This window comes from Phyllopteryx taeniolatus, chromosome 10 (genome assembly GCF_024500385.1).
Source record: "Phyllopteryx taeniolatus isolate TA_2022b chromosome 10, UOR_Ptae_1.2, whole genome shotgun sequence".
Classification (NCBI taxonomy): domain Eukaryota; kingdom Metazoa; phylum Chordata; class Actinopteri; order Syngnathiformes; family Syngnathidae; genus Phyllopteryx; species Phyllopteryx taeniolatus.
In genome coordinates, this window is record NC_084511.1 from 10,553,584 (window position 1) to 10,573,375 (window position 19,792).

The 19,792-nt window shown below is 39.6% G+C and overlaps 1 protein-coding gene across 10 annotated transcripts in view; it reads left to right on the forward strand.

Moving 5' to 3' along the window:
- diaph2 (diaphanous-related formin 2) overlaps positions 1 to 19,792 on the forward strand; it is a 563,702-nt gene that overhangs the window by 82,951 nt on the left and 460,959 nt on the right. The window contains exon 1 of one of the 10 annotated variants that reach the window (XM_061787879.1): positions 11,633 to 11,741. The exons of the other annotated variants lie outside the window; for them this stretch is intronic. Coding sequence (XP_061643863.1) covers positions 11,736 to 11,741 — 6 coding nt within the window. The 5' untranslated portion in view covers positions 11,633 to 11,735. Of the gene's footprint in view, positions 1 to 11,632; positions 11,742 to 19,792 lie in introns of those variants that run through there. 10 annotated transcript variants of the gene reach the window in all.

Genomic DNA, 19,792 nt, shown 5'->3' on the forward strand with positions numbered 1-19,792 from the left:
GATGGTGGAGCATTTGAAACAGGATGGTACTTCGCACAGTTCCAGAGATCTATTGAAGATCTGTGTGAAGACTGGAGCGAGCTGGTCCGTGCAGACTTTGAGGCAGTATGGGGACACATGGTCTGGGCCTGCCCCTTTGTTAATCTTTTGTTGTTTGAAGATGGATCTCACATCCTGTTCTTGGATGGTTAACGCAGAAGTCAGGTGTGTGATTGTGGTCGGTGGTGTGGCTGGGTGGGTGTGGGGTGTGAAAGTGTCCTTTTCAAATCTGCAGTAGCTTCGTATTCAAGTCGTTGGCTAGTGTACTATTGTTCTCAGCTTGGGGTGATCGTCGTTTGTAATTGGTCAGCTATTGGAATGCATGCCAGACTGATTTAGTCGTTAGCGCTAAACTGTTTTTCTAACTTTGCTGCATAGTTTCTCTTTGCAATGTTAATTTCTTTAGTCAGCTGATTTCTAGTGCGATTATACAGGGCCCTGTCCCCGCTTTGATATGCGTCCTCCTTTGCATGGCGAAGTTGCTTAAGTTTGGCAGTGAACCGCGGCTTGTTGTTATTGAATGTACGAAATGACATTGTTGGTGCACACACATCTTCACAGAAACTAATATAGGATTTGACAGTGTCCGTATATTCATCCAGGCTGCCAGCTCAATTTTCAAAGAAAAAATAAGAAAAGACCCTAATTTTCCTCCGCCGTTTTTGGTTTTCAACTGGTCACATTTGGAAAGGTTTTCTTTTCGACTAGATTTCCGTTGCTCTATTGGTACGATCGATGTTGACTTTGTCAAGCTAGTGCTGTGTAGTGTAAATTAGCAGTATAACCAATGACTGTGTTTCAAAATATATTAATAACCTGTTTAGGTATTATAATAATGGTTTATTATGGACTCCAGGGAAACCTGCCGAGTTTAGTAGTTTTATTCTGTCAAGATGATTGCCTTTGTAATGACAAGAATCTGTGGTTTGACCACAAAGCAGGCAGACAGAAAAGGTAATTACTGAGGAGTGGCTATTTTGTCTCCAATGAGGATAAGACAGTGAGACACCATCAATAAAGACAAATTTCCCCAGCCCTTTCACCACACACTCTGTAATGAAGACCTTTGCTATTGGCTTAGATGGATGAGGGCGGCTCTGTGAGAGCAAATGAGAGAGAGGCTAGTAGATGTTTGTTTAAGATGAGCGTCGGCTTGATATATTGGAATAGGACTGGGTCTGTTGGATAGAGAGGCACATTAGAACCTGGGTGATTAAGAAACAGAGGTGATGGAAAACAGAGCACTATTGACAAGGCTTTGTCATCGCCTTGAGCCTCTCCAAGTGCCCACGCTGATCCCCTGTCTGCTTCTTCCAGACCATGACTGGATTCATAAAAAACAAATATTCTCTGTCAAGTTTTTTGTTTTTTTTAACTGTAGTCCTTTCCAGGCCATAATGTATTTCAGTCACCTAACTAAATAACATTTCCATCAGTTTGATGAGAAAACAAGTGGCATGCAAATAATGCTCCCTTGAAACTAGTGGCTTGTGTAGGTTCTCTCAGGTAGTCTCAGGTAAGGCTAAAAATTCGGATTGGATATGCTAGTGAATTGTTGCGTATTTTAAATACGATATCATAATTTGTCATGTATACTACAAATTATTTTCCCCTAAAAAAACAAAAAGTCCAGGGGAGTTTGAAATACTCCCGCTTAGATTTGGCATCATTTGAATTTGAGCGATTGCAGTCCTGATTCCGGTTCCTTATTTCGATTCCGGTTTCTAACTATTCTCGATTCTGAGTCTTTTAGGGGGTTGGGTCAAAAAAGTTTGCATAAATAAAAAGTGTCCAAATTATGAACATCCATTTTCTAAGCAGCCCGCAGCATAGACTAAAATGAACATTTGACTCATGTTGACTTGGGTTCTTGTAAGTAGGTGTACTTTCATTTCAATATGTCATGCCAATGTTACGTTTGTACAAATTTATATATATGGTAAATTTTCGCTGCTCACCAGAAAATCACGATGTTCTGCTGGGCGCCACCGTATCGTATCATATCATTTCATACATTCGTTTCGTAAAAAAAAAAAAGATTTAGCATCTTCACTAGACGGGAGATTTATTTCTTGTACTGATATATATATATATATATATATATATATATATATATACATATATATATATATATATATATATATATATATATATATAATAATATCAAAATATCAAATGTGTCCTATGACAATAATGATCAGGAACGCAAAAAACATTGTGAATCTGTGTTCACTGACGCACAGCATTGTTTACCTACGTATGTGTGCAAGGCTCAAATTAAGCGGTCTCGCATCGCAGTTTGCGGGTCAAACTTAGCATTTTGCGCATCAAGAAAACACATTGAAAAACAAAACTGCAAACCAGGTTTACCGGGGAGACGGCCGCAAACATGGAAGCAGGCAGTGGCGTACATGACACAACGCACTTACGTCACCGATTCATGGACGCGGAAGTGATGCGTTCGATTGATGAGCGGGAAGACATTGGTTGCCAAATGTGACGTCGAATTGAGACGAGATAAGAGAATAAAGACAATTGGCGAAAGTGTAGTAGCATTTCATTGTGAAATGCAAGGCGGGCACCCGTTCGTTGTAGCGGACCTTTCTCTCCACCGAGTATGCCGCCGCGTCGCGGGAGCCGAGAGGGGAAGTTGAAATTAACATAGCTCAAATTGGTGAGCTTAACGTTACGTTACTAATATAAAGTTAGTGGTGTGGGTTGTGGAGTGTCTCTTTTAATTAAGTCTCTTTTAATCAAGTGTACCGTCAAAATTATTTTTTTTAACTGAGACAAGGACAGTATAACGCAACCATATAGTGTGCATTTTGATCAATGTAGTCACTGTGTGACATATGGCCAATCTGATGAGGCAAAACTTTGAGTCAAGTTGGTGAAAAACGTGGCAAATGTGGCCAGAGAAGAATAAGAGTCAAATTTATCATAATCATCTTTCCAAACAGAGCAGGGTTTTGGTGAAGGGAGATGAAGGAAATATTTTTCTCTCTCTTGTTTTTTTTCATTTTAGTTGGAAGAAGCATAAGGGTGTCCGCACGTGCATTTGGCACCAGGACACCCTAGGTCGCAGTTCGATGATCGACTTTGTGGTCGTGTCATCGGACTTGCTGCCGCATGTCTTGGACATGAGAGGGGCGGAGCTGTCAACTGATCACCACCTGGTGGTGAGTTGGCTCTGCTGGTGGGGGAAGATGCCGGTCCGACCTGTCAGGCCCAAACGTATTGTGAGGGTCTGCTGGGAACGTCTGGCAGAATCCCCTGTCATGAGATCTTTTGGAAGAAATCCAAAGAAAAGCTCCCAACCTGTAATACTGTACTATTTTCAGTAGTACTATTAAAATGTTTTACTTATCCTATCATTTTAGCATTGATTTGAGTCGATTGCCATCTTTTTCTTTGCTAATATGAGAACGAAAGTAAAAATGCATGGTGAGGATGCGATATGCACACAGTGTAGAACATTTCTTGGTAAATCCAAATGATATACAGATAAGATTTCATGTTTGGGATACCAGCAAATCGATGGTGCGTATTACACACAGGGAGAAGGGAATTCCTGATTTTGGGGTTGTATATCACACTCGATAAATTACTGTAATAGTTTTACAGTTGAGTTTGGGTCACCACAGAACCATTTTCATCTGTTGAATTCACACCTATCAACACTTTAGAAGTCTTCAATTGACCTACCTTTATTTAATTTTTTTTTAATTTTCATTTTTCTATTAATTAACCGAACCTTTGAAACGTCCGACCTTTTGGAACCCCCACTGCTGCAGACATGCTAACCGGTTTCCACCGTGCTGCTTCCAAAAAACAATGTTGTTATAATTTTCTTAAAATCTTTGGGAAGTTACAGTGACAAATATGTCATTGGTGTTGTGCAATTTAGCGTATGGGATCCCATCTTTTTTGGAACGTGTTGCAACCATAAAATTCCAAGTTAATGATTATTTGCTAAAAACAATGACGTTTATCAGTTTGAACATTAAATATCTTGTCTTTGTAGTGTATTCAATTAAATATAGGTTGAACATGATTTGCAAATCATTGTATTCTGTTTTTATTTATGTTTAACACAACGTCCCAACTTCATTGGAATTGGTTGTACATTTCTTAAAGATTAAATATATACTGTTGCTAACAAATAGGTCTTAAATTTGATGTAAGGAAAAATGGTCTTAAGGCATCCTTTAACCTGCAGGTATCCTTTAAAGATATGCACAGTTGGATAGGCTATAGCCACAGACATCATATACACCCAGTTCTCCATGGTGAGTTAATAAGCTAATATGTAAGGTCCGAAAAGTGGAATTCTGCACTTGACTTCATAGAAATGTTGCAAATGTATGCATGTACAACATATTTGTTTTCCAGGTACTCATTTTATTGTTTAGCAGTACCACATTGAAGAATACTATTAAAACATCCTATTTTGTCAGACACACACATGCACGCATGCACAGATGCATGCACGCACGCACGCACACACACACCCACACACACACTCAAACAATGGGTGTATACATTGGCACAAACATTCACATTCCCCCAGTTCAGTGGTTGCTTTATAGAATACAGAACCCGTACTCCAGACTTGAAAGCTTCTCTGCTGCCTCAGATGTGACATCGGCTCGCTGCTGTTTCTTGCTCTTGCCCTCCTTCCTGTAACTCTTTCCTTGTCTCTTTCATCAGTCGGGCCCATCTTTTGACACTTCAGAAAGTGTTCCTCACATGCATCCTCGTCACCTCTCCCGCTTCCCCACCACCGCTCACCGCTCTCGTTCAAGAGCACGCATCTGTCTGTCTGAAACTTATGTACTTTGTAGAGTTAACACTCAGGCGTTTGTATCACCTTGAAGTTGGTAAGTGGTACTGAGCGGAGAGACTAGGTTTAAAGAGGAAAGCGTGCTGAGAGATTCTGTTGGGTAGGCATCTAGCTGAAGTGAGTGTAGGGAAGTGGTGGATTCACCTTTATAACTGCACTTTTGTAACACTTTGAACAAGAGGCTGTGCAGACACCAGTAACTGGAGACTGGCCGGAGACTTTATTTTTTTCTTTGTGTAAAAAGAGAAGTTTTTACTGTTTTTACCGAGACTTTATCCAGTTCATGTTTGAAGCATGGTCACAAATGATATTCAATCTGGGACAGTATGAATTAGATTGTCTCCACATCATTGAGCAAATTTGTCAAATAAATTGGAATTTTCTTTATTCACCAAGTAGAAATTTGTAGTCGGTGGCATGCCAGTGTCATACCAAAAAAACACTATGGATAAAAATATACGTAATTAGAAAAATTGAATGGGTCCAGTTCATCAAGCTAAGGTGCGGAATATCTTCATAAAAATAAACATTAATTTTCACGTTTTCACGACCATAAGGCGCACTTAAAAGTCTTAAATTTTCTGCAAAATGGACAAGGGCGCCTTATAATGCGGCGCACCTTATGTGTGCACCGAGTTCCAACATCTAGAAATGTGGTTGTGTGATGAGCGCTCTGCTTGACTTTTTAATTTTTTAATTTTTAAAAATTTTTTTTTGCATTTCCTGCCGTCACGCTGCTTACACAGGAAAAGCGGACGTGGCTGAGGACAGGGGAAGGGTGCGTGAAGTACAACGCTAAAGCCATGACTCCAGTAGGTATATAGTGCTGGGGTGTTTTTATTTTTTATTTTTATTTTTATTTTACCGCTTGACTGACTGGGAGCATTTCCGGTATGTGCATTGTGCAAAACGTCAGTTTGGCTAAGGATCCCCGAAAATGTCACCCACGAAGAGACACGCTTACGAAACAGTTTAAACTGCAAGCAATCAGTTACGCGCAGGAACATGGGAATCGAGCAGCCGCAAGAAAATTCAAGATAAACGAATCCATGGTTCGCAAGTGGAGGAAGCAGGAAAACGAGCTCCGCCAATTCAAGAAGACGAAGCTGAGTTTCCGCGGAAACAAGGTGAGGCGGCCCGAGTTGGAAGACCAACTCGAGCAATGGGTTAATGAGCAAAGAACAGCTGGGAGAAGCGTCTCTACAGTCACCATTCGACTAAGTGCAATAACTCGGGGCTTGCCATCATTCCGGGAGGCTTGACGAACCGCTGGACATCTGTGTAAACAGGGCCTTCAAAGTGAAGTGAGCGGCGTGGGAGCCATGGATGACAGATGGCAAACACACCTTTACTAAGACGAGGAGGCAGCGCCGGGCGAGTTACGCCACAATTAGTGAATGGATTGTGGATGCTTTGGCTAACGTGTCTGCTTGCACTGTTGTTCGAGCTGTCGCACGGCAACGAGACTGACTCGAACCTGGCGTGTTTGAATGAGAACTTGCCCAGCTGTTCATTTCGGATAAAGAAGATGAGGATGTTTGATGGATTTGCGGATGAGGATTGATCAAGAAACAACGTGAGTACATTGTTAAATAGTTCAATAAAGAACAACCCAAATCAGTTTTGCTCCCGCTGACTTTTTGAAAACATTGTTTTAGCGTGCATGCATGCTATCGTATGTTTTAAGCTAGCGTATGTTTTAAGCTAGCGTATGTTTTACCATTCCTGCGCCCAATAATACGGTGCGCCTGATATATGTGTTAAATACAGCAATAGACCCCGTAACTGAGACTGCGCCTTTTAATACGGTGCACCCTATGGTCGTGAAAATACGGTACTCCTAACCCCGCCCTAATAGAGCTGCGCTGTAAAAAATAAAAATAAAAACAACTCACGCTCCTGTGAGGGAGAACAAATTACCCAATGACAAGGCATTGTTGAAACAACAAAAAGTTGACGTTCTAACAATATTACATACTAGTGAAATGTGCCGGGTTCCTGCATTAATGTTTATGCGACACAAAAACTAGCTATGGTGAGGTTTTTATGAATTATTAGACATTACTAAGATTGCATTAGTTACTTCAGTTGCCTCCTATGAAAGACATTTCTCTGCACTTAAACCGATCAAGGTGCCACGGTGGACGACTGGGTAGCACAGTCGCCTCACAGTTCTGAGGACCCAGGTTCAAATCCGGCCTCACCTGTGTGGAGTTTGCATGTTCTCTCCGTGCCTGCGTGGGTTTTCTCCGGGCATGCCAGTTTCTTCCCACATCCCAAAAACATGCACGGTAGGTTAATTGAAGACTCTAAATTGTCCGTAGGTATGAATGTGAGTGCGAATGGCTGTTTGTTTATATGTGCCCTGCGATTGGCTGGCAACCAGTTCAGGGTGTACCCCGCCGTTTGGTGGGGTTTGGTGCAGTTTGGTGGGATAGGCTCCAGCCTACCCACAACCCTAGTGAGTATAAGCGGTGTAGAAAATCTAGAAAAATGGATGGATGGATAAACCGATCAAAACACACAGGAGCAACTATGACAGACACCCGCGTTGGAATACAAAATATTAGTCTAGGAGGGCAAAATATCTTATGGAAAACTTTGTCTCACAATTTGCCACTCAGCATCAAAAGAGAAGACTCATGCTATTGTAAATTCTGCAAATTGTAAAGCTAACCCAGGTATAAAATATATATTTAGAATTTCATCACTTTTAGACCACCCTGTTCCCTTTCTTTTAGAAAAGATACCATGACATTAAATTTACTTGTACAGTATTATGTATTTATTCAACTACTAAAACTCAACTTTAGATATGACTTAAAAGAATAACCATTATTCGTTATTTGAAGGTGAATCCCTCCTCTCTGTTGGAATGCTAATTTTAGCAAATTTAATCAGGCACCTGTATAAGGAAAGGAACACAAGGAGAAGTTGTTGGATGAGGAGCAAGTTGGAGAAACACGGCGTGGAAAAAAAAGTATGAACAAGAAAACGGACATTAAAGCAAAAAGTACCCGTCCACATCGCCGTGACAGTGAGAAGGTAAGATTTGGCACGCGGAAATTTATGGAGTTCATCATGCTAGCTGACCTTCCATTTAATATTGTAGAGAACCCCGCATTTTCAATGTTTGCTAGCATACTTTCATCCACGCTACCTTCTCCCAGGGCATACTTTGTGTCACGACACCAGTGCAAATGAGCTACACTGCATTTGCACGTACTGTAGATACCCTCCTGAAAGAGGGTATGGCAGAGATTGTTAAACATTGGCAAAAATGCTTGAGATTACTTTTGTTGATACTCAGTAAACCGTACAAAAGTAGATACTGTAAATAAACAAGTTGTTTAAATAGTTATATTGCTCCATCTTGTGATCGGATATATTTAATTAGGTAAGGGGTGTACTAAGTTATACAATGTGAATACATCTAAAGAACACAACTCAAGGTATTACTATAGGCTACATGTATTAATAACACAGTAAATATTAGTAATAGTAATAAATCGTAGAATCGCCACTGCCACTGAATTCAGTGGGTCTGGAAAAAAAATTTGCACCAAGTAACAACCTCTGGTGCTCGTTTGAGAACCAGACCAAAATTGTTACGTACACCCCTGTATCTAAACAATCTGAACTACTATTAACAACTAAACAGAGTTAACTCATATTTTCTTCTGTTATCTTGTTTTATAGCACACCATTATCATCTTTAGTTTTCACTGAACTCATTAAGTTGCCAATATTAACAATGAAACAGATTTATTCTCTCATTTTCTACATTTTTCTTTTTTTAAAGCACAACATGCATGCATGCAGGACGGTCGTTTAATCAACCTCACCGGAGAACAAAAACAACCAATTCTGACCACTCCCAAGGAACCCACCCATGAGGGATAAATAGGGAGACTGCACAACTAAATTTTTAGAACTGAAAAATCCTTTTGGATTTAAGTTGAAATGTCTACAACAAACAAGGATCAGTTGCCTTGATTCAACCTTTGCAAATTACTATGACCTGGATGTCTAAGAATCTACACAGATATGTCGAGGAGATATGTTGAGAAATCATGGAGTTATGTTTTACTTTAATTTGAAGGTGTTTTTTGACCAGATATTCGATAGGTGATACCGCAAAAAAACCTTTCCAAAAAAGGCATTTTTTCCCCCACAAATCTCTCTCAATTTCTCCAAGGTTACTGTGGCAACACTGGTCATCACTATGTGATCATATGATATCTATTAGGATATGGTGAATCCATTTCCTCACAGTTCCTAACCCTCAAACATGAAACAGACTCAGCGACTGGTTAGGTCTTAGCTGGGTTACATTTTCATGTTATTATCCTCTCCCACCGAGACCTAATCCCCAGCACTAGGCGAGAAAGGCATGCATTTTAGATTTATAGGTTTATTTCCTCCACCCACATACATATACACACACATCTTAATAAAGCTCAAGGAATCCGGTTTATGCTGTACTGAGATCTGTGTGCATTCAGACAAATGAGGATTTCAGCTTGCATGGGTTCAAAAGAATGATCGAGACAGGGTTAAAATGATGCGCTAACTTGAAACACACATCCCATTTTTAGCAAGTGAATTTGTTAATCCCTCCAAGTACACGAATATGAAATGGGTCTTTTTAATATGCGGGTCACTTGTGCCACTGTCGTGTGGAGTTACTTTCCTATCTATAATCAAGAACCCATTATTTAATGTTAAGAGTTTGTCTTTTTTTAAGGCTTTCTTATAATTCCTCTGGCTTGGCCTCAAATGATCACTTCTTACATTAAGACTTGAACCTACTCAAGATCAAGGCTAAAATTAGATTCTTCTCATTTTGTGCTTACGATTCTGGTCCCATCTGCAAAGAAAGCTTGATAAAGCCTATATCTACTAAATGGCTCCGACTAGCTAAATATCTGAAAACTATTTACAATCCTTGACAATGGAAACTGTGGTACATGTTCTTCCATTTTACTATTAACACAACCCAACTACAGTCAGACCCCTCTAAGCCCGTGTGTTTGTTACAGTGAATTATAGTTATAAACCAGGATTTGAGAGGAACTGTCTGCTTTGAGACAAAATAAATGTTAACATCCTCTTCATTATACAGTAAGTGTACAGAAAATGAATGGATGGATGAGTGAAATATGTGGGAGTTTAGTTTTTTTTCAGAAACGTTAGTGATGAAAGTTATGACAATGGCCTTTTGTTTTATTCCCCAAAGATTTCACACATTGATGAATAAACAGCTCCTTGAATTATGTTATTACCACTTGGCATCAAGCCTGATCAGTGCTGTAGGATTGCTCTTTTATTAGAAAACATTGATCTCATTTTTGGGATGCCTAAGGAATATTGATAGTCGATGCTCTTCGCTAAGCATTTCAACAAAGTAAGACTTAATAGTAAAAATGATCATGGTGGTGCCAATGACATTTTTCGAGCATTCCTGATCGATCGATGGTGAGAAAATAATTAATTAAAGCTGCAGATCAATTAACCATTTTTACTTCTTGCCTGATGCTCCATCTTCTTCCATATGATGAATGTTAGGAGTTTGTTGTCGGAGCGTGAGTGTTCATACAGTATCCAGACAAACCTTTTTTTTCCGTTAAATTTGGCTGTAGCATTTTCTTTGCAACTCGGCTACATTTTATTGCATTACTGGAACTCAATTCAATGGGCCCTTTATATTCAATAGGTCTTTTCACAAATGAGATTCAAATTAGTTCAAGTAATGGCACTTCATAAAATGAAGCCATATTGCATGGCGCCATTTGAGACATACAGGAGGAAAGTACTTTTGTCAGCGACTGTCACATGCATGGTTCTTGGCCCAGTAGTTGAACTCATTATTAAATTAAAGCCTTCATGACACAATTCGTTTTCTCCTTCAAACTGTCATGTGTTGTATAGCTGACAAACTTTTGAACACCTTTAATAGCTCTTCGATAGATTAAGTTGTATTTTTTTGTCTTGTGCATGTTAACTTCTGTAACAATACATAGTATGTAAAAATTCAGTATATATAACCTTTAATGTGTACTCTTTAAAGTTTTACTCAGTCTTCCCAAATTGGAGGAAATAAACAACCATACTGTTTTATATGGAGAACATAGGGTTCTAATGGTCTTTCAGCAAATTGAAAATACCTCAGGGCATGGGTAGGATTAATTAGATCATAAGGATTTTAATTATTATTATTTTTTTAAAGATTGTTCACTAAACACTAAATGCCTATCCTTGTTTTCAACCGTGTTATAAAATGGGAATCACTGTGGCAGAAAATTCTACTAATTACCTGGAGAGTTGCTTTGCTTGCTTTAGGATAATTCCCAACCTAGTTTATTTGTAAATGTTCTATGGAAAGAGATCCTGCGAAATTTAAAGAGCACACAAAGGTTTTTAGACATTTTACAGATAATGTCATACTTTATCATTACAGTATACATTTCTTACTTGTTTTTCCAACTAAAAAAAAAACCCTTTTCATTGTTTCAATTTCAGAGCAGGTTACAATTTAATGGTAGAATGGCATACTGGTCATTCTACCATTAAATTGGGGGGGATGCATGATGCATGCAATCTTGTATGCTGTACATTAACCCAAAATTCACTCACGAGACCTCTTTCAAGGCCAAAGAGTCAACATTTTTAACTTCCTGAAAATACTTGACTTATAGTAAAAGCCCCCTGTAATTTTGTCATTTTTGTTCACCTTTTCCCACATTGCTATTCTTTTTAAACAGCAACAACATGGGAAGTCAACACATTTTCCAACTTCGGCGGGAGAATCAGAGCGGTAACAGCTGTAACAGAAGCAGGATGGCATCTGGGGATGCTGGTAAGCTAGGACAGGGTTTTGAAGTCTTACATTTGGCAGTCATTTCTCCCAGCCTGATACTGTATGTTGAAAGCAATTGTCTCTGTCTGACAAGTATGACACGATACTGGTCCTGACATCATCTGTACATGCATGTGTGTGAGGGTTCTGATGTGGGAATTTTGCCGGATCTCTGTATGATGGAGGCAATTCATTCAGACATTCTTTGCCCATTTCACACTGTGTGAAAGTTACCAATGGAATATTTCATACCGTAACTGTAACATAAAACAACATAACAGCTGACGCCATTAAATTAACTGATTGCGGGATGCAATGTCACTGTAGGAAAGCGCATGTGGTGGAAATATCCTTCCTTAACTGGTTTTTGTGTAAAGGCAAATGTATATAAATGTTTTTGTAAAGATGTTTTGTTATGCTCTGATGTGGCAATTTTAGTTGCGCTCTGGTCTCTATGTAAAAGACGCTATTGATTTACATGAATGGTAAAAATGTATCGGGGTAGCATATTAATTGTGCTATAATAACTGAACCTGTCTCATCCAGACAGTCATTATACAGCAAATACTGCACCATAAAAGTTGCTGGTATGGAAAAGATTTTTAGAAGCTGTGTCACAGAGGGGAAGAAAGTAGGCTTAAAGTGTTATGTATCAAACTGTTTAGAACTAATCCTATTACACGTATCAACACAGGTAGCTAACTCTTCATTGAGGAAAGCTGATTAACTGATACTTTGCTGTCTACTTCAATTGCATCATTTCAGTTACACAGTGTTCTTGGGGGGGAAAAAAAGAAAAAAGAAAATCTTGGCTTCTTCCTCATCGTAGTTCTCTTACAATGTGCAGAGGGAACCTCTGTGCATCTTTTAGCACCCCAGCTGCCTGCCTGCCTTATGTTTTCTTCTCTTGTCTTTATCTTCTTCATCACATTCCCCTTTTGTGTCACCTTAGTCATTTCCTGCCCGCTTCTTTGGCGACAAGCAAACATCTGCATACCAGTGGAGGTCTTGTTCATTGATTCTTATCTGACTTTTCGATTGCAAGATACTCTTTAGCGACATCACTATTTTCATGGTGTTCGCCAAACTGAAACAAATATTTTTGGGGAGGAAAACAGCAATGCACAGCCCTGTTTATGAAATTAAATGGTACATGTCACCCATCGTTAGCCTTTATAAATTTAAACCTGTTCAGTTCAACTTGAAAATGCTATAAAAAGAGCAAAAGCGTAGTGGGCTGCGTTTGATGTTAACATCTAATTAATATTTATCAAAAATAAAATGCACATAAAGAAGTTCTCATTATGCATATTTTCTTGAACAAAACAAACAAGAAAGGTCTAGAGGGAGTTCTCACTCCAAAATTCCACAGTGATATTCAAATTCTCCTTCTCAGATCTTCACTGAGTTCCTTGGACTATCAGATTGTTCTATGTATTAGTAGAACCATTGAGTCCTTTTTGTGCTGGAAAAGAGAAACTACCATGATTGACTACAATCATGATCACTAACAAAAAGTTAATAGGGCGTGGCTATGAGATTTGGCCCAATGGTGGAAGAATGAGGCTTGGGATTAGTAGTCTTCCCCTGTGCTTAGTTTATTTTGTGTTTCAAATAAACTGGAAAAAAATGTTTTATTGGAAAAAAAATTTAAAATCCACGAAAAGGAAATACTGAAAACAACTACTACTTTCAAACCTGTCAAGAATGAAATTAAATCTACATCAAGCACACGAGATCTTGGGACAAGAAATGCTTAAGCATGTTACCTTTCGAGATCAACTTCTCAAGGGCAGCCTCCTCCACCTGCTGACAAGACAAATCACAGTCAGTCAAAAATCAATCATCCATACAAATGACAACAAACATACAGTCTTATATACTGTATTTCAAAAACCATGTAAAACCAATGTGGCATTTTCACATGGATTTACATGGTTGTTGCATGTAAAAAAATATTGGGTGGAATGCAACATGGTATGTCTGAACATGGTGCACGTCACGTTTGCTATTTTTTTATTTTTAGAGCACTTTGAGAACAGCGGCACGGTGAACTAAACACATCTGCCTCACAGTTCTGAGGACTGGGGTTCGAATCCCAGCCCCGCCAGTGAGGAGTTCTTCCCGTGCCTCCGTGGGTTTTCTCCAGGTACTCCAGTTTCCTCCCACATCCCAAAAACATGCGTGGTAGGTTGATTGAAGACTCTAAATTGCCCGTAGTTGGGAATGTGAGTGCGAATGGTTGTTTATTTGTATGTGCCCTGCGATTGGCTGGCAACCAGTTCAGGGTGTACCCCGCCTCCTGTTTAAAATTTAACCTTTGCAGAAGACACAGCCGCATTGTCACTCAGCAAAGTGGGCAGGTACTTTAATGTTAAGTTCACTATTTACGTCACAAATACACAGACATCTGATACTAATGCCTTTAGCGTTGATTGTCTTTTGCATTCAATCGACAAAGCGCAAAGATGCCAAACTTAAACCAGGTCACAGATTCATTTTGAGCAATGCAAGACCATTTTGAGATTTGAAGACCAATGGCATAATCTTAAAATTAACTCTAAAGTTCACTGGCAGGCAGTGGAAGGATGCCACAATAGGAGCTATATGCTACCTCTCATGTGTTCCAGTTAAAAGGTGAGCAACAGTAATTTTAACCAACTGGAGACGTTTGAGGGAGGCCTGGCAGACCCCAAAGTAAACTGCATTACAGTAATCCATCTGAGATGTTTCAAAGTGCTGCTGTCTAAGAAAAGGCTTCACCTTTGCCAGCTGCCCGATGTGGGAAAAAAAAGATGGACTGCTCCTATTTTCCAATCCATTTTACCCACATTGTTTTGCAACCCCATGTTGATCTCAATATATTTTATTTCCACTAAATGCTGCTGGGACATAGAGCAATGTTATACTAGCATAAACACTATAAGGAAACTCCAGTTAGCACTACCTTAGCCCAGTAGATGCTTTAGATTAGCACATGATTTAACTTAGGACCTGCTCGAGAGGAATGGTGCAAGGCCATGAAAATGGCCTTGTCCCATGAAAAGGAATAATAATAAATAATTGAAGACGTGTAATCAATTCACACGGAAAAATAATTAATGTGACATGAGTATATGTAAACTTCTGACTTTATAATGAACAATATAAAGGCTCCCTTTGAATGCGTCATTAGTCAACTTGATTTTGCGTCTACATATAAATGCAATCTCTTTGACTGCCTAATGGAGTGAAGGCATATCAAAGGCTTCATCAAAACCAGCGGACTGAGAGGCACCTTTGATGGTGCCTTAAAGTGACTCACTTAAGGAGCTGTGTGATGTAGCACAAGCTAAAGACTTGTTCATTGAAAACTCTCAAGTTGAAGGAAACACTTTAGTTGCTGGAATAAAAAGGCTTGATTGAACAATGAATCATCTATTTATTTTACTTTTACATTTCTTGTTGAAGGTGGCACGGTGAACGACTGGTTAGCGCGTCTGCCTCACAGTTCTGAAGACCGGGGTTCAATCCCCGGCCCCGCCTGTGTGGAGTTTGCATGTTCTCCCTGTGCCTGTGTGGGTTTTCTCCGTGCACTCCGGTTTCCTCCCACATCCCAAAAACATGCGTGGTAGGTTAATTGACAACTGTAAATTGCCCGTAGGTATGAATGTGAGTGCGAATGGTTGTTTGTTTGTATGTGCCCTGCGATTGGCTGGCAACCAGTACAGGGGGTACCCCGCCTCCTGCCTGATGATAGCTGGGATAGGCTCCAGCTCGCCAGCGACCCTATTGAGGTGAAGCGGCTCAGAAAATGGATGGATGAATGGATGTCTTGTTGAACCACTGCTGGGGGCTACAGACATATCTGTGTAGTCCTTCAAAGTTGTTGTACCAAACTATTTGCTTTATTTATTGGGTCGTTACAACTCCATACTCAAGGGACCTTCCTATGCCAAATATACTGTACATCGTGGTGTGCAAATGTGTCAAACACATTTTTGTTAGGGCCACATTGCAGGTACGGTTTCCCTCAGAGGGCCATTATGAGTCTAAAACCAGATAAATGTTTCATCGCCTATTGCATATACCCAACAAATGGATGGATAACTGGTTTTTAAATTAGATGTCAAGGTTAATAATTTGTCCAACTATTAGTTATTATAAAAAGGAGTTTGGTAACAAAAATAAATGCTTGCAAAAGCTCAAAACTATTATTTATTACATATGACAATTTGAAATTTGTATACAGATTTTAGCGAGAGTCACGGCCAGCTCTGGCCCCCGGCCGGGGCTTCAGTTTGACACCTGTGGTTGAAAGAGATAGTGGGCCTTAAATAAAGTGATGTCATCTTAATGAATACTTTTGTTAACTTAGCCGTTGATATTGTAGCCATGGAACATACCCTTATTTGTCTGTTTCCTTTAAATGTATCCCTGAGGAACACTGAGCAGCAACATGTCTTAGTTGGAGGGTAAACCAGAGCTGGGATTGAACCTAAGGCCTACTTTGTGTGAGGCAACAGGGCTTGTTGACCAGAATGAGTGATCATGGATGTAGCTCAACTTCCCTCATCTGATGTCACTGGTATTATCTCTCTAGACAGCAAACTGGCTGAGACCGAAGTTAATAGCACCTCTGCTGATTGCAGCCATGTTGTCTACTTCATTTTGCCTCAGCTGCTTTAGGACAAGATTGATCAACAATCAATTTGACATGACATAATTCTTAACGATCGATAAACTGAATGTTATGCCTGTTACTATTCTTCAGTCTGTAAACAGGGAAAGTCTTATTTTGCCACTTTCCTGTTGTTGCTCACTTAATTAAAGAAGTTTTTCCTCCAAGTTATTAATGTTTCAGCAGGTGAAATTGAAATAATTGCAAAAATGTTACATTTGCTTGCGATCTCCTCTGAGGGGCATTTAAATACACAATAAGCTTTTAGATAGAAGCACAATTGGTGGCTGTTGAATTAGATTGCACCAAGCTATGATGCGTTTGCGCTGGTAGGAATGCTGCAGACGGAGCTCTTAGTTTCTTAAAATTAAGCAAAGCATTTTGGTACATAAGTTTATGGTAATCTCACCAGTATGCCTCGGAGGCATTGCAGACAAATTTCAGCACTTGCGGTGGGAATATTAAGTAGTTGGGGTGTTTGTTATTAAGTGGATTACTTTGTTGTGTGATGGAGTAAAGGGGGTGGGGGTTGTTCGGGTGCTAAAGTTAGTTTTCCGCTACCAACCTCACAGAGAGCTTAATGATGATATCAAAGAGCTTGGCGCTGAGCTGTGCACCGGCATGTCAGAATCTCAAAAAATCACCAAGAATACATTTGTCAGATTTTTCCCCGCTCTTACTTTGTGATGTTTCTGCTTCATTACCTACAGTAAAAGTGACAAATGTAGGGTTTAAAACAAAAAAAAAAGGTTGACACTTCATAAAGGTTGCAAACAGACACACATTTGACACAGGTGTGCTATAAAGTCATCTGTATTTTCAAATGAAGATGGTTTTAGGCAAATGCAGTGGCAGTACATCCCATGTGTAACTGTGACATGAGTTGACATGATGTTCTTTATTCTCCATTATAATTTCTCCTCTGGCAGTGTTGACTGCAGCTGACTTAGCATGAGAGTGAAATACCTTTTGCAGACAGGTATCTTCATATCAGCACCCTGCGTTGTTCTTGCAAATAGATTGCCTTTTTCCTGTGTTTCGGTGCTGCGCAGTTTTGTGTGAAGCACTGCAGCAATATTGCACGTACGACCACATGACAACACCACCACAGTAGCTCCGTGGTAACCCTCACCTTCTTCTTGACTGATGACATGGAGCAAGCATTAAAATATTTCAAATATTTTTGCTTTTTTAAATGATAAAAGCCAGGAGGTGGCCTGGAGAGAAATGTATTTACACTGACGATTCACTGAAAAGGAAATAGACAGCGTTCAAAACATGCACACCTTGACCATTAACCAACCTGTCTAATTTGCTATTTGTTTAATTTTGCAGGAAAATTGTGAGATTAAAAATATTACATGTTTTCTTCACTTAAAGACATGCCCTGGAGATAGAATAGGGAATACATAACACAGTAGAAGTTTGTTACAACTATCGTGATTTAGAGGGACTGAGGGGAGCAATCTTTGCAAGTTTTAATGTGGAAATGATTCAGTGTTTTAAACTTGTTGTTATAATCAGGCTGCTCACTCTCCCTTACCCTGGGCTACTTAAAATGAAGCCTTTAATTGATTTAATGGTTGTTGACTCCCACATGCTTGAACAGATGTAACATCAGCTATTCCTGGAAGTGATGGTACAGGGAAGGACGTAATAAGCTAAAATAAAGGTAATTGCAGAGTGTTCCCAACTGTTACGGACTCAGGGGGATGGTGTGCGCATGAGAGTGGGATAGGGTTGGTGCCGATTTCAACAGTGGGCGCCATGTAGCAACGTTAAGATTTATTCACATTCAGAAGACCATTATTGTTGACCTTGCCTTGCCAGGGAAAGCCAGAGTAAACAGTGGTCTAATAAATCAACTTTAACAAGACCCGAAGTCCTGGCTGCTGAAGCGGCCATCCAGCCCTGACAGTCGGCTGGATGAATCCACACTTCCTATTCTCTTCAATAGCATTTCTGCAGTCTGCTTGATTGTTTGTCCACTATGCAGACACAAAGTGGGATATTTAATTGCTCCACTGGATACATCCTCCCTGTGCGGAATTTATATAGTGTTGGTGTGAAAGCTAGGCTAGCATGCCCAATATATGTTGACTTCGACTGTGCACTTGATTCCGTTTCGTAGCACCTTGGCATTATCAGTGTTGTTTTATACAGCAGCTGACATGTTACATTCACATACTGACACCAAGCCCTAAGTGTCACATTCTTTGCCCCAGGGGAATAAATTAGAGCCGCAGCAATCCATTGCTAGGTTTTGATGCATCGGCAAGGGGCAAACTGTGTGGTGGGAAATAAACATTTCATTTCAGACCTGTTCTACGTTCTAACAGCTTGATGGAGGCTGCCAATGAAAACCTATTTGCATTTTGGCTAATTCATGTGATGCCCACTGACGTGCAAGTACTGTACTTAGTACAATGACGTGCCAACAGTACTTTAGGAAATAAAAGCAATTTTACCCAAAAAAATTTTAAGTCACATGTTTAACATTCTTCACTGTCACAAAGAAATTAACCAATGTAAAACAACAACAACTATTCATTCACTATAACCCGTATGAGTCCTCTTACCTCACGTCACATAAAAGCTGTATGGGTAATGTTTTTAAGTCAAACTTTCCTGTAAGTCTCAAAAGTAGGTACCCATTGAAAAAGAAATCTAAAATAAACACAAACACCCAATCATTTGATGATGCATTGCGGACACGTTGCATATACAGGGGTGGGGGGAGGAAGACTTTTTGACAGTGGTTTTCTATAAATTGTTTACTCACACAACACATATTAAAAGAAGATGGCCGCTGTTAGTATATATTTTATTGAACCATATTGTATGCAGTTGCCAGGATCAAAACACGTTTAACATGATAATTTCATGTGCTAATGAATGTGCTGTTTGCTGCAAGCTTCCTATTTTCCTGCTCGTCAATCATTACACTTGTAGCCACATGCTATTCATTTAGTGGCATAGTTGTAAAATCCATTCGTAAATGTAACTGTATTGCTTGTTTTATTGATAAGCCCGACACTTACGTTTCAATAAGTTCAAGTTCTTGTTTTATGTTTACCATCACATCTTCCTTTTAGCCTGAACTCTGTGGTGACATCACAAAACAGCCAAATAAAAACTAAAACACACTTGTGGAGATTACAATTTGGATGCTAATTGAGATGGCGACCTCCAAAGTTTTGCATGACTTTACAAGCGTATTTTTTCTGAAGGTTTTGGTTGAATTACAAATGGGCTAACTTGAGGCATATTTTACTTCAGAGCTTCCACTATCTGGGTAGGCAACAGATAGTTGAAAGCCCTACAAATGCTACAAAATTGCATCAAGGCTATAAAATAAAGGCCAAATCGTCATTACCCCGTAGAAGTATAA